Source organism: Poromitra crassiceps (genome assembly GCF_964638095.1).
Source record: "Poromitra crassiceps genome assembly, chromosome: 3".
In the NCBI taxonomy this organism is placed as follows: domain Eukaryota; kingdom Metazoa; phylum Chordata; class Actinopteri; order Beryciformes; family Melamphaidae; genus Poromitra; species Poromitra crassiceps.
Genome location: NC_139625.1, coordinates 11,516,752 through 11,529,495, shown reverse-complemented (window position 1 = coordinate 11,529,495; position 12,744 = coordinate 11,516,752). Strand labels below are relative to the sequence as shown.

The following is a 12,744-nucleotide window of genomic DNA, read 5'->3' as shown; positions in this document are numbered from 1 at the left end:
GGATTCCTGCATACCCTTGTTAATCAGGGGTAACGTTACTCCTGATGGAGGCAGTCTGTGCCTGCATACCCTTGTTAATCAGGGCTAACGTTACTCCTGATGAAGGCAGTCTGTGCCGACACGCGTTGGGTTTAGGCAACATTAAATAAAGGCTTTTAACTTCCATGGAGACTGAGTGCTTTGGATTTTTGTAGTAGGGCCCACTGCCTACTTCCTTATTCATATGGGCAATCTTTTGTAATTCAAGGCGCACTTCTGATTTTTAAAGTCGAGCTGAACCCAAAAATGACTTTTCTTTTCTTTTAGCTCAAATACCTGGGTATGCAGTGCACCTATTTAATAATGTATGCCAAAACAATCTCAAAAATCTAATTTCTTTAGTTTTTCACATCAAAAGTTCATTTTTCAAGATTTCGTTGATAACAGTAATTTACAGTTTGCTGACGTCAAATTTCACCCCTTTAAAAATGGTACGCACGCATCGTCATGTGGATCAGGCAGCATGGCTGTGTTTCAGACAGGCATAACTGCACGGGCATCAAGTCAGCCAGAATGTAAAAGTATGTCATCTGCTTTAGGGCTTTCAAAATAAAACCCTTATTGTAACATTGGCATTAATATTAATTTTGAGTAATGCCTTACAGCTACAGTTTCACTCGTAATCTTAACATCACGAGTATTTTGATACAAGGTTTGCTGCTTTGTTTGTTGAAATACCTTTTTCTCATCCAACGTGTGCATCAATAAGCTATTTACTTTTGTTTAAGTAATATTATTTTGAAAGTTTTAACAGGAAGTTTCCCAGCTCATCACAAAAATTTACTGGTGGAGATGCGCTCCCGTTAACGACACGAGACAGATGCACGCTTCTCCACAACGCGCCACCGATAAAACTAATTGAAAACGTGGCGCTAGTTTACTGACTACACTGTTGTCATCCCATAACGTTAGCCACAAGGAATGTGGAGAACGAATCACTTTATTGCTTCATGGCGATCACTATTTAGCAGCAGCAGCTAGCGTTATGGTCACTGGTCAGTTTTCACTTTTTGGCAGAACACCGGACCTTGTAATCCATGGCTTTACGTTACTGTAACAGTGATCATAAAGCAGAATGGATTATACCGGACATGTAGGCCTATTGGAAATTAGCCTTCTTCGCTTGTTTCACAAGTCTGCTCGGACGACGCAGCGCTAACCAATGCTGCCATCCAACCACCGGAGATCTGAGGTAGGGACAACAGCTGCAGCTAACGTCACCTAATTGTCCCTTTCCTCACAAAAAGTGCTACAGGTTGTGTTTTTTCCATGCAAAAATGCAAACGTTATGTGTGAACAGCCCCATACACAGCAGATTACCCCTGCTCCGTCATTACCATAGTAATAGATATCCGAAATGAACTGCTTAACATAGCCAAACTTGGGTTAAGCGTGTGTTTCCACACGGACCCCCGAAGCCCCCCAAACCCCCCCCCCCCCCCCCACCGAGTACCCGATTACTCGTTCATAATAGGAGAGTACTCGAGTATTTAAATTGGTTAAAATGCCCATCCCTAGTTCAGTTAGACTTTAAACATTTCCGAGGACCACCTTCCCATATAGGCTATCATTCTGATATCTTGATGTGAGAGGTAATCGCTCTGAGGCCCACCAGTGGGCCACGGCCCAGTGGTTGAGAAGCACTGCTTTAAGCCAAGCAGCCTTCTTTTTCTCTTTCTACAATTTTTTAATAAAACACGTTGAATAACAAGGTCAGCTTTGTTTAAACTGTCTCTCTTAAATAAAATCATATTTTCAATGTCTTTTAGAGGAAATTGACAAATTTAGAAGTGAACAATTAGCCTAAAAGTTAGGATTATGCTTATGTTTCCATGGTTAACAACACGTCTGGCCTGGCGTTTACTTGCTGAATGCTTCAGAGTGGATCCGACAGATAGGTGCAACGCTTGCATAACATAACAGGGTGTTTAACGCACCACCGTTTCCATTTTAAACAAACGTTTTGTTACGTTTTGTCCATGCTGCTGAACTCAGCCCCTGTCTGCTGTGTTGAGTGTGTTCACTCCGCGGATCAGAACAGGATTGAGAGAGAGAGAGGGAGACACAGAGAGAGAAAGCGAACGAAACGAACGTCATGTTGGTATATTGCTAAATGAAGGTGTGTGTGTGTGTGTGTGTGTGTGTGTGTGTGTGTGTGTGTGTGTGTGTGTGTGCGTGTGCGTGTGCGTGCACATGTCAGTGTTTAGCGCTGATGCGGGGAGGGAGAGAGAGACTGAGACAGACGGTGCCTCACGCACTAGACACCCCTTTTTCAGATGTATTCCCAGGGGGGAAACGTGTAAAATATTCAGACCAATAGGGTTATTAATGTTCTCAACTGCGTAGCAGACTCACTATTCTTCTTCTTTAAATGTTTTGTTAGTTTATGCTGTATTGTATGTATCCTATGCTTTTTTTTATTGAAGTTTGTTCCTATATTTGGTTTTATTGTAGTCTGTCTTTGCACTTATCTGTGCTGCTGCCTGCTGCCGATCTTGGTCAGGTCTCCACTGAAAAAGGGTTTTTGATCTAAATGGGACTTCCTTCTTACATAAAGGTTACATTTTTTTTAAAATAATATATAGAATTTTCTCAACCTATATGAATGCAGGTTTCACCCATCACAGAGAACCGAAAGGCTGAAAAGTGTTGTAAACTCACTTTGAACTTGACTGATAAATTGTTCTCTCTTTATAGCCCAAGACCAAGAGAAAACATACCTTCCGTTGGGAGGAACACTTGACTTGCTGCCAGACACTTCTGCTGTTTCCAAACCCTTAACCACCATCCTGTGGAAACACGGGGTCAATTTGGTGGCAGAATGGATCGATAGTATCAATCTGCCTGTGGAGTACTATGCACAATTTAAAGGCCGCACACACCTGAATACATCGACTGGACGTTTGGAAATCAAACAGTTGACTGTAAACGATGGTGGACTGTATTCTGTAGAGCTCAACAACAAACTCCAAAGCAAGAAATATCAGCTGATTGTCATCAGTAAGTATGAATACTGTCCTGCAAAACACATTTTAATTGTGTTCTTGTATTTTTGTCTTTGTTATTGCAAAGTGTGGTCAACTTATGCAATGCATTGAGAAATTGTTTATCTTTTAATGATTGGTCAGGTTAAAGGGATACTTGGTATTTCTTGGGTGTTGGGTGGTTGTACTTGCCGACAGTCAGTGTACTACATTAGGGATGTCCCGATACCGATACTGGTATCGGTATCCGATCCAATATTGGCCTATTTTGCTGTACTTGTACTCCCCGATACCACTTTAAAGTATACCCATTATGCACAATTTGTGTGGTCTTGTGAAAACCAGGGCCCAGTTGCACAAATCACCTTAAGTTAAGATTTCCCTTAGAGTCAGAGTTAAGGTGTCCATAAAATAGAATTTGCTTCACAAAACACCCTTAAATCCTCTCCATAAGGTTAAACATTTTAAGGAAAACATAAGCACAAGATTTAAGGGTGTTTTGTGCAGCCGATTCGATTTTATGGACACCTTAACTCTAAGGGAAATCTTAACCTAAGGTGCTTTGTGCAACTGGGCCCAGGTACTTCTGCAGATATACTAAAGAAAATGACTAAAACCCATAATCCAGAAAAAGTCTATTTTAATTCAACTTAAAGGCATTACAAAACACATTGTCGACATCTAATTAAATACTTTGTATCGGTATTCGGTATCGGCAAGTACCCAGATGTCAGTACTCGTACTCGGTAAGCAAAAAGTGGTATCGGGACATCCCTATACTACATGCAGTAGAATGCAGTGGTCCCAGTTTGGAGAAATGGAGACGGGCCGCGTCGTAGAGCTGTCTGCTGAGTGTGAACAGGGTCACGAGCAAAAACGTGAAACACACACAACACACACACACTCCATACTGCTCACCTGGCATAATCCAAGTCTCCACAAGCCCTGAGATGCCAAGTTGACTGGAAAATATGTCATTTGCACCCTGTTTTTAGCTGAAATATAGCCATGTGCAACTGGCCCCTCATTTACACTTCTTGCACTTGGCTACAGTGCAGATTTCGGCTAAAAACAGGGTGAGAATGATGTCTTTTCAAGTCAACTTGGCATCTCAGGGCTTGTGGAGACTTGAATTACACCAGGTGAGCAGACCCTGGCACGCCCAGTCTCCATTTTAGTACAATGCAGTCAGTGTACTAGAACCCACTGACTGTAGGCAAGTACCACAACCCCACACCAATAAATCCAAACTATTCCTTCAAGTTCAGATGAGAGACGAGGCCAAATTAACTTTTATTATTGTGATTATATTTTGGGGCAACTGGCATAGGGAAATGTACAGTACTGTCTGTGGGAAAGTCTTGGGCACATAAAAAAACAAAAATAATCCATTGAGCGAAGCGGATTTAAAAAATAATTAAATTAAAAGTTTCTAAATATAAGAAAATATATTATAAAGAGCAGTCTGCAGAAAACATGAATAAACATCTAAGACAAAATGTATATGAAAATTCTAGGATGCCCAAGACTTTGGCACAGTAGTACTAGCAGCTCATTTATTTATTTATTTATTTATTTATTTATTTATTTATTTATTTATTTATTTATTTATTTATTTATTTATTTATTTATTGTTTAACTTAACCTCCTTCATGCTCCATACAGTGTTGCCAGATTGGCAGGGTTTCTGCCCAATTGGGCTGGTTTGGGTTGCATTGTGCAGGGGGAAATGGGCTTGTGCGGGAGCCGGGAGGACAGAATTTGGGCTGGTTTTCCATGATTTATTTTTATATATAGACCGGACCAGCACATCTGGGTAATTTGCAAAACATGAAAGCCACGCCTCTTTTTAGGGGACATAACAAGCCACTAACGTTGACTTCAATGTAAAATAGCAGTACAAAAAAAATCTATAGAAAAAGAACAGGATTAATTTTGTTTATAAATGACCCAAAGACACCATGACATGACAATATATTTCAACTCGGCCTGCCAGAGAATGCGCAAGATACATCGACACGAGGTACTTGCCTTATATGAACGCTGTATCCAGTTTCCACCAGGTTACATGCATCGTCCACATTGACGGTGTCACCCCTACTCTATTAAAAAAAAAATGCTGATCCGGTTTTTATTTATTGTTAGTGAAACTAACAACACAGCAACTCTTCTGCATATCTCTATCAAATTAAACCGTTTTAAATAGTTTGTTAGAAGTGGTTTCGGCTTCTTGTACAGTCTTTTACTATGGTGGGTTTCCCCTAAAAAGGGGCGCGGTCTTGGCGCTGGACGCTTGAAGACGCGGCGCAGTTCTGGTCTATACATTTTACAAATGGAGGTTTGACTCATCCAGACTGTACATAGTTCCAGTTACGTTCAGCTGTTGCAACCTGCTCGCCTTCTCACTCTTTCTCTCTCACTTGCGCATGTACGTACACACACACACACACACACACACACACACACACACACACACACCTTTTTTCATATTTTTTTATTTTTTTTATCTTCAGTAGCCAAATTGTATCCCTTTTTATGCAGAGAGATGTAGAACTGGGGTGTGGGGGGGGGGGGGGGGAACGGAAATGTCTGTTTCGTTATATTTTATGTGAACTGAAAGAAAGATTAGTAGCCTACATGTAAAAAAAAAACAAAAACACAATACTAAACAGTCTGGATTCTGTGTTTTTATGCCTCCGCCGCCAGCGATAGCCAGGCCGGAGGCATTATGGATCTGGGTTGTCCGTACGTCCGTCCGTACGTATGTACATCCGTCCGTACTATGTTCGTTAACGCGATATCTGAGGAACGCCTTGACGGAATTTAATCAAATTTGCCTTAAACATCCACTTAGCAGCATTCACACTGCCTCTTAATTATTTTCCATGTTGGGTCAGAATGTACTGTAGGGACAGAAACTGAATAAGTAGAATGCCTGAGACTTCTCTCCTGTTTTCTCCATCAACAGGCAAAGTCCCAAAGCCCTCGGTGTCGCTTGCTCCACTCACTTGTTCTTCTTCCTCGCCGTCCTGCACTCTGAGCTGTGATGGAAACACCACAGGTGCTGGAGAAGTCACCTACAGCTGGAGGACAGTTGGAGTTGACTTGGAAGAGTCAACAACAGTTAAAGACGAACATTCTTCAATGCTGTTGATCACCAATAATGCACAATGGCAGCAGGTTCAAAAGATCTCCTGCCAAATGAAGAACGCAGTCAGTGACGAAAAGAGTGAACCCCATGACAATGTATTCTGGTCAGGTATGTACTATGTGTTCTCTCCACAACAACACAAATACGAGTGTAACATTTTCTCAGCACACACACACAGTAGGAGTATTAGTTAGAAAACATCTTCAGCTCTTAAAACCATCAAATCCGCGCTTTGACACACTTACACAGTTTACTTTTTGTCTTCCATTTAGGACCTTTAAAAAAAAAAGAAGCTGTTGAAGGGTTTTGCATGACCAAATACGGTTACTAAAATTGTTGTTCTCAATTTATTCTTTTGGTTATGATTCGGGGCTGTGAAAACATGTATTTAAAGTTTAAAAACAAGACGTTTACAGTCAGATATTGTGATATGATTTGCTTGTACAGGTGGGTGTTATTGCCTGCTAGACATTTCTGCCTGACGCGCCTCCGACAGCGCCATAGGGTCAGCTGCAGGGTCATCAGCCGGGGACCACCGCTCAGTGATCTTTCGCTCCTTTCACCCCGGAACACCTCCTGGTGGAGGAGCAGTGGCAAGGACGTCTCTGCACCACCCCCTTGCAGCTGCCTCTTCTCAATTGTTGGACCCCCCCAATTCTTATCCCTCCTCCTCCTCCTCAGCCATAACCAGAAACTGCCCGTGGCTTTTGTTGCTCTTCGGAGCTTCGTCCCGGTTACGCCTATGTCCCCGGAGCAGCTGTGTTGTTGATGATCTAGTATCTACTTCCACAGGGTAGATGCTAGTGGACCAGCCCTCTCTCTCTCTGCACTCAGCAGCCAACTCTTGAGTATTTTGCCCTCTTGTGTTCGTAAGCAAGCCTGCATGCCCTCCTCCCAAGGGATGGTGAGCTCTACGAGCAGGACAGTCTCTGCAGCAGCAGACCAAAGCACCATGTCCGGCTGGTGTAGCGGTGATCTCAGGAGGGAAAAAAGTATATCGATATAACATATTTCAGTCAATATCGATAATTATTGATAATTTTTAATGACCCGTTTTTATTAATTAAAAAAAAACATGAGAAGAAAAAGTTTGCATTTAACCACTTTATTTTGAACCACCTTATTTTCAACAAGGCACACAGGTAACTAATGCTAACACTGTCACACATACTGAGTGCAAGCAGTAATTTACAGGCATGGTGACGTTTTATTTTGACGACATAGCGTTGCCAGCCTTATCAAACAAAAAACATTTTGGTAATGTGTATTTCAGGGTTGTTTAATGTTAACGTTAGGTGATATGAATGAGTTGCCCCACATCCCGCAAGTGACGTTGCAGACGTCCGCATTTGTGAAATTGGTGTGTAACATTAACGTTAATGTCCCGGTCACACAAGACTGCGGGCTCAACGGTAATATGGAACACATGTTAACACATTGTCAATTTTTACGTCAACATGAATTGAAACTTACATTGAATTCTTTGTAACGTTTACAGACAACGGTGTTCTGCTTTCGGCTTTCTCTACCTTCTGTGTTGGGATTTCACGTGTGGTGGGTGTGATGCCAGGTGTAACCAAACGTGCTGTTCGCGTCACTAGCACTGCCCATTGTCAAGGGATACGATTGGCTGTTTATGAGCTGGGGCGGGTGCACACTCGGGGTTTGTCTGACCTGTCTGTTAAATGATTGGCTGTTTCCGTGTCACTCGTAGCACGCTCCATTAACAAGGGGCATCTTTTCATGCAGCCGTGCTATCGAACTTGCTATCGAACCATTTCTTTATTGCATTGAGGATGTCTCTATCGCGATATATATTGCTATCGTTTTATCGCCCAGCCCTACCGCCATCTGTAGCGTCCCTAGGGTGCGTGAGTGCCGTTTTACACCCTGACAGCAAATGCTGCAGACTGGCGCCGATTGTGTTGCAGAGGGGGCAGATCTCCTCCCTGCCAAACCGCTGGTGGAGGATTTTGGGGCATGGCAGGGTGTCATAGGTCGCCCTAAGTAGGAAGCTGAGTCTGGCCTGTGGGATCTTCCACAGGTCAGCCCAGGTGACCGGTCTTTTGAGAGTGCCCTCCCTCCCACCTGGTCCATTTTCCCTGTCGACCCTGTGACACGGCCTTGATTTTATATTGCTCCTGCTCTGCCCTTGTCACCTCTTCTACGACCGTGGCTTTTCGTTCTTTTCTCGTGGCCTTGGACCAGAGGCGTGGACTTTCTCCGCAGCCGAGCCCCGCACGTCCGACTTGCACCCTGCCGACGATCTCCTGATGTTGAGGCCTGCTGATGGCTTTGTCGACCTCTGTGTTTGCCTGCCGCTTCCGGCCAGTTCGGACAGGGACATGCGCCTCCCTCACTATTGGATCAGTGGATTCTAACACCACGACTAATCTGGACTTCTCCTGCTTGTAACCGGAGGTGAGGGATTGGATCGGCAGCTGGAGTGAGTTCGCCCCCGAATAGGCCTGTGTCAGTGAAACACCGTGGTAGTCCCAGCCATTTCCGGATGTACGAACATTTTAAACATCGCATTCGCCCAAGCCTAAAATACTATAGGAATACTATCGTGGTTTTTCGTTCCCTGACTGGTGGATGTTCATACAACTGTCAATCAATGATGCATGTGGGTAGGAAAGACTAGAGTGAGAGAGAGGGGTGGTGGTGGAGTGAGGATAGTCTGGGTATAAACTTGTTCAATACCTTTTGGTAAAATGGAGACAACAATGATGGATTTTAAGTGAAAACAGTCAAGTGAAATAATGTGTTTCTGTGCCTTTAGTTAGATGGTAATGGTAGATGCAGATTCATTTACATACTGTATGATTAATTTATTTGTAAGTTTAAATCACATTTGTGCTGTTCATGTTTTTGCATCATGTGGGACTGGAAAAGCAAGACATTTTTATTTTATTTTTAGGCTATTTTATTTTTGGACTTTGTTGTCATGTCAGTCATTTGAAAATTCATACACTATTTTACTCAGAGGGGAACCGTCTGGGCCTTCAAGGTATTCAGTGAAGGTCTAAAAAGATTGAAAAGAAAATAATCCCCCCCCCTAATGTTATTTATTAGTTTTTATTCAGTGAAATAACGGTAATAATGTCCCTAAATTGTTATGATCTTGGACTCACTTTGTTTCAGCAAACATGGGGTTAAATATTTGGACCAGCCTCCAGAGGGAAATGGTATTTGATTGACACCAAGTCAGCAGCCCTTCGTGAATACCAGTAATGGATGACGATTTTGATGACAGGTGTCTTAACCAATCAGAATTTCATTGAGTTGTGGGGTTAGCCAATCACAATTAGTTGAGTTGTGGGTGGGATATTTCCAGGCATTTGCGAATACAAGCCAACCAGGAGATGAGACGAACGACAAGGAGGGAGGAGTTTATGATGATTTGGAAGTAGAAGTGTGGCGCGGCAGCGGTAGAGTTTTCTAGATAAGGATTTAATGCTTTGGTAAGTTAAAAAAAAATGCTGGTGTGGCTGGCCAGGCTGGGGTAGCTGATGTCTCTGTGCAGGGGGAGTTTTGGACCCACCCGCGGGTTTTGTTGTGTCTCGCTACACGTTACGTTGTGGTGTTGTTTCCCCACACCCGTCTCAGTCTGTCTTGAGTTTGTTGTGCGTCACCTTGAGTCTTCACATGGTCTTTCTGTGTATTGAGCTAATGGTTAAAACTGTGGTTGTGTTACTGACAGTGACAGCCATTTGTTTATAATTTTCATAGCTGAGGAGTAGTGGAGTAATTATTGTGTGTAACGATACAGCTGGCTGTGGAAGACAACTCATCATAGATAATCTTGGGCATGTAGTCTTTCAAATAGCCTGTTTCTGCCATCAACAATGCGTAAAGACGCACGCAGAGAGAGAGACCTCAGACTTGCACGTACAGCAGGCTATTGTGTGTGTGTGGTGGTGGGAGGGGGTTATGGTATAGAAGGCCCGGTTCTGATAGGCCCGGTTCGCCACTGATTTTACTTCAATACTTCTTTGTTAACTTGAGGGTTGGCATGACGGAAGACTAAAACCCACTTATTCTTTTGACTTTATAATAATAATAATAATAATAAATGGGGCTTTTTTAGCGGTTTTCCAGATACACAACATACTAGACACTGGGGGAGGGGGTGACGTTAGTGAACTCATAGCGACAAAGATGACAAACACTGAATACTATGGGGGGAATGTTGGTGAAACAGACCGCAGACAGAGATGACACAACACACAGGGGAGGGTGGAGGGGAGACTATGGTCGCTTTCACATATGGTGGACTCGGTGCGATTCGGGGGGGTGAAGTTGCAACATTGTTGCGATTTTCATTTGGTCTGGTTCACTTTCACACAGCAATTTGTCACAAGCGCAGAAAACTTTCTGAACAATGTCACATGGTCGAAACAGTCACTCGTCTATTTGACAGAATAGAGAAGGGAAATCTCTCCTCTCTCCAGCAGGCTTCTTGCCTGGCTGAGGGCTGACTGAACAACACAAGTGAATCCGCAAATCACAAACCATGGAGCAACACCACCTGCGTTATTGGGATTTCTGGTTTTACTATCAAATAATTATTTAACAAGAATGTGCCCAATATGAGCAGCAGATGAGGCAGCAAGCTGTTGAACATTTCATTCTGCAGATCAGAGTAGCCTACGTACCGAAGGAGATAGGGAAGCCGGGGCCAGCTGTTGAGAAATGTGATGTTGTTATGACGTAACGTATGTCACGACGCAGCGCGCAGCTACTGTACACGTGTGCACGCCGCAGTGTTTGTTTTGCTCCCTTCTACCGTCTTCTACTCATGATGCACTGCGTGAGTGCATGAGATGCACTGGCGCTCTTGTGTTTAGTCCGGCTTGCTTTCACACAACAAACCAACCGCGCCAGGGTTCACTTGGAAGCGAACCGAGACCCACGTTTTCAAGCGCGCCAGAGTTTGTTCCGCAACAGAGTTCGAACTTGAGCCGGTGAGAGATGGGAAGCCAGTGGAGTTCTTTGAGGACTGGGGTGATGTGGTACCAGGATTCAAGATTCAAGATTCAAGATTTTTATTGTCACTCCGTAGTACAAGTATCACGTGTGAAATTCTTGTGCTGTGAACTCCGTTTACAACATAGTACAAATGTAACAGGGCATATGAGTGCAAAAACAACAAAAGACACAACAAGCAATAAGGCAGTAGAGTGATAAGACAAGTCACAGACAGTGGCATATTCACTGCACATAGGTGCACTTGTCATGTGCATACTTGGACGTACTTAAACATTTTGAATTCGACGTATTTGACATACAGGTGCAAATAGCATATACCTTATTAGACATACAATTAAACATTAGACATACATAATGGTAGCATCTACAGTGCGGTACAGTACAGCTACTACACTATTTGTGTATGTTAAGGAGTCTCGTGGCCTGCGGGAAGAAACTGTCCCTCAAGCGATTTGTGCGTGCTTTTGGGACCCTGAATCTTCTCCCTGAGGGTAGCAGGGAGAACAGGCTGTTGTGGGGATGGTTTGTGTCTTTGATGATCTTCAGGGACCTCCTGAGGCACCGCTGTTTATACAGTTCATGCAGTTCTGGCAACTCACATCCTGTTACGTGCTGGGCCGCGCGTCTCACTCTCCGTAGCGCCCTGCGGTCCATGGTGGTACAGTTCCCGTACCAGGTGGTGAAGCAGCCAGTCAGCAGGCTTTCAATGGTGCCTCTGTAGAAGTCCCTAAGGATTTCTGGCCTTAGCCCAAATTTCTTTAGGTGCCTGAGTCCGTGTAGTCGCTGTTGGGCCTTTTTGACAACAGTGGCGGTGTGACCGGCCCATGTCAGGTCCTGGTGGATGTTGACTCCCAGGTACTTGAAGCTGTCCACCCTTTCCACCACTGTGCCGTTGATGGTGATTGGGGGGTGTGCGCCCCCCCCCCCCCTTCCCCCCCCCCCCCCCCCCCCCCGTAGTCTACAATGATCTCCTTGGTCTTGGAGACGTTCAGAGAGAGGTGGTTGTCCTGGCACCACTGTTCTAGGGCCTTCACCTCCTCTCTGTAGGCTGTCTCGTCGCCCCTGGAGATCAGCCCCACGACTGCTGTGTCGTCTGCAAACTTCACGATGGTGTTTGAAGTTTGAGTCGCCACGCAGTCGTGGGTGTAGAGGTCGTACCAGAAGGGGCTGGAGACGCATCCCTGGGGCGCTCCTATGCTGATGGTCAGTGGGGAGGAGGTGAGGTTGCCCACTCTCACCACCTGGCGGCGGTCTGTCAGAAAGTCCAGGATCCAGTCACACATTGCTGTGTTTAGTCCCAGGACCTTGAGCTTGCTTACCAGCCTGGAGGGTACTATGGTGTTGAATGCTGAGCTGTAGTCCACGAACAGCATTCTCACATACGTGTCCTTCCCCTCCAGGTGGGACAGGGCGGTGTGGAGTACGTGTGCTATTGCATCCGCCGTGCTCCTGTTGGGTCGGTATGCAAATTGGAGCGGGTCGTGGTCCGGGGGGAGTGTGTGGCGGATCTGTGATATGACTAGCCTTTCAAAGCACTTGCTGGCTATGGGCGTGAGGGCTATTGGGCGCCAGTCATTT

At 44.5% G+C, this 12,744-nt stretch overlaps 1 protein-coding gene across 4 annotated transcripts in view; it reads left to right on the top strand.

Moving 5' to 3' along the window:
- Window positions 1–12,744, top strand: part of LOC310773984 (uncharacterized protein) — a 67,111-nt gene that overhangs the window by 12,956 nt on the left and 41,411 nt on the right. For 3 of the 4 annotated variants that reach the window (XR_014552570.1, XR_014552571.1, XM_083634030.1), the window contains exons 2-3: window positions 2,737–3,039; window positions 5,992–6,282. Coding sequence is in view for 1 of the 4 variants with exons in the window: in XM_083634030.1 (XP_083490156.1) it covers window positions 2,737–3,039; window positions 5,992–6,282 (594 nt within the window). In the remaining 3 variants the exon portion in view is untranslated. The remainder of the gene's footprint in view (window positions 1–2,736; window positions 3,040–5,991; window positions 6,283–12,744) is intronic. The other variant, XR_014552569.1, reaches the window with a different exon arrangement.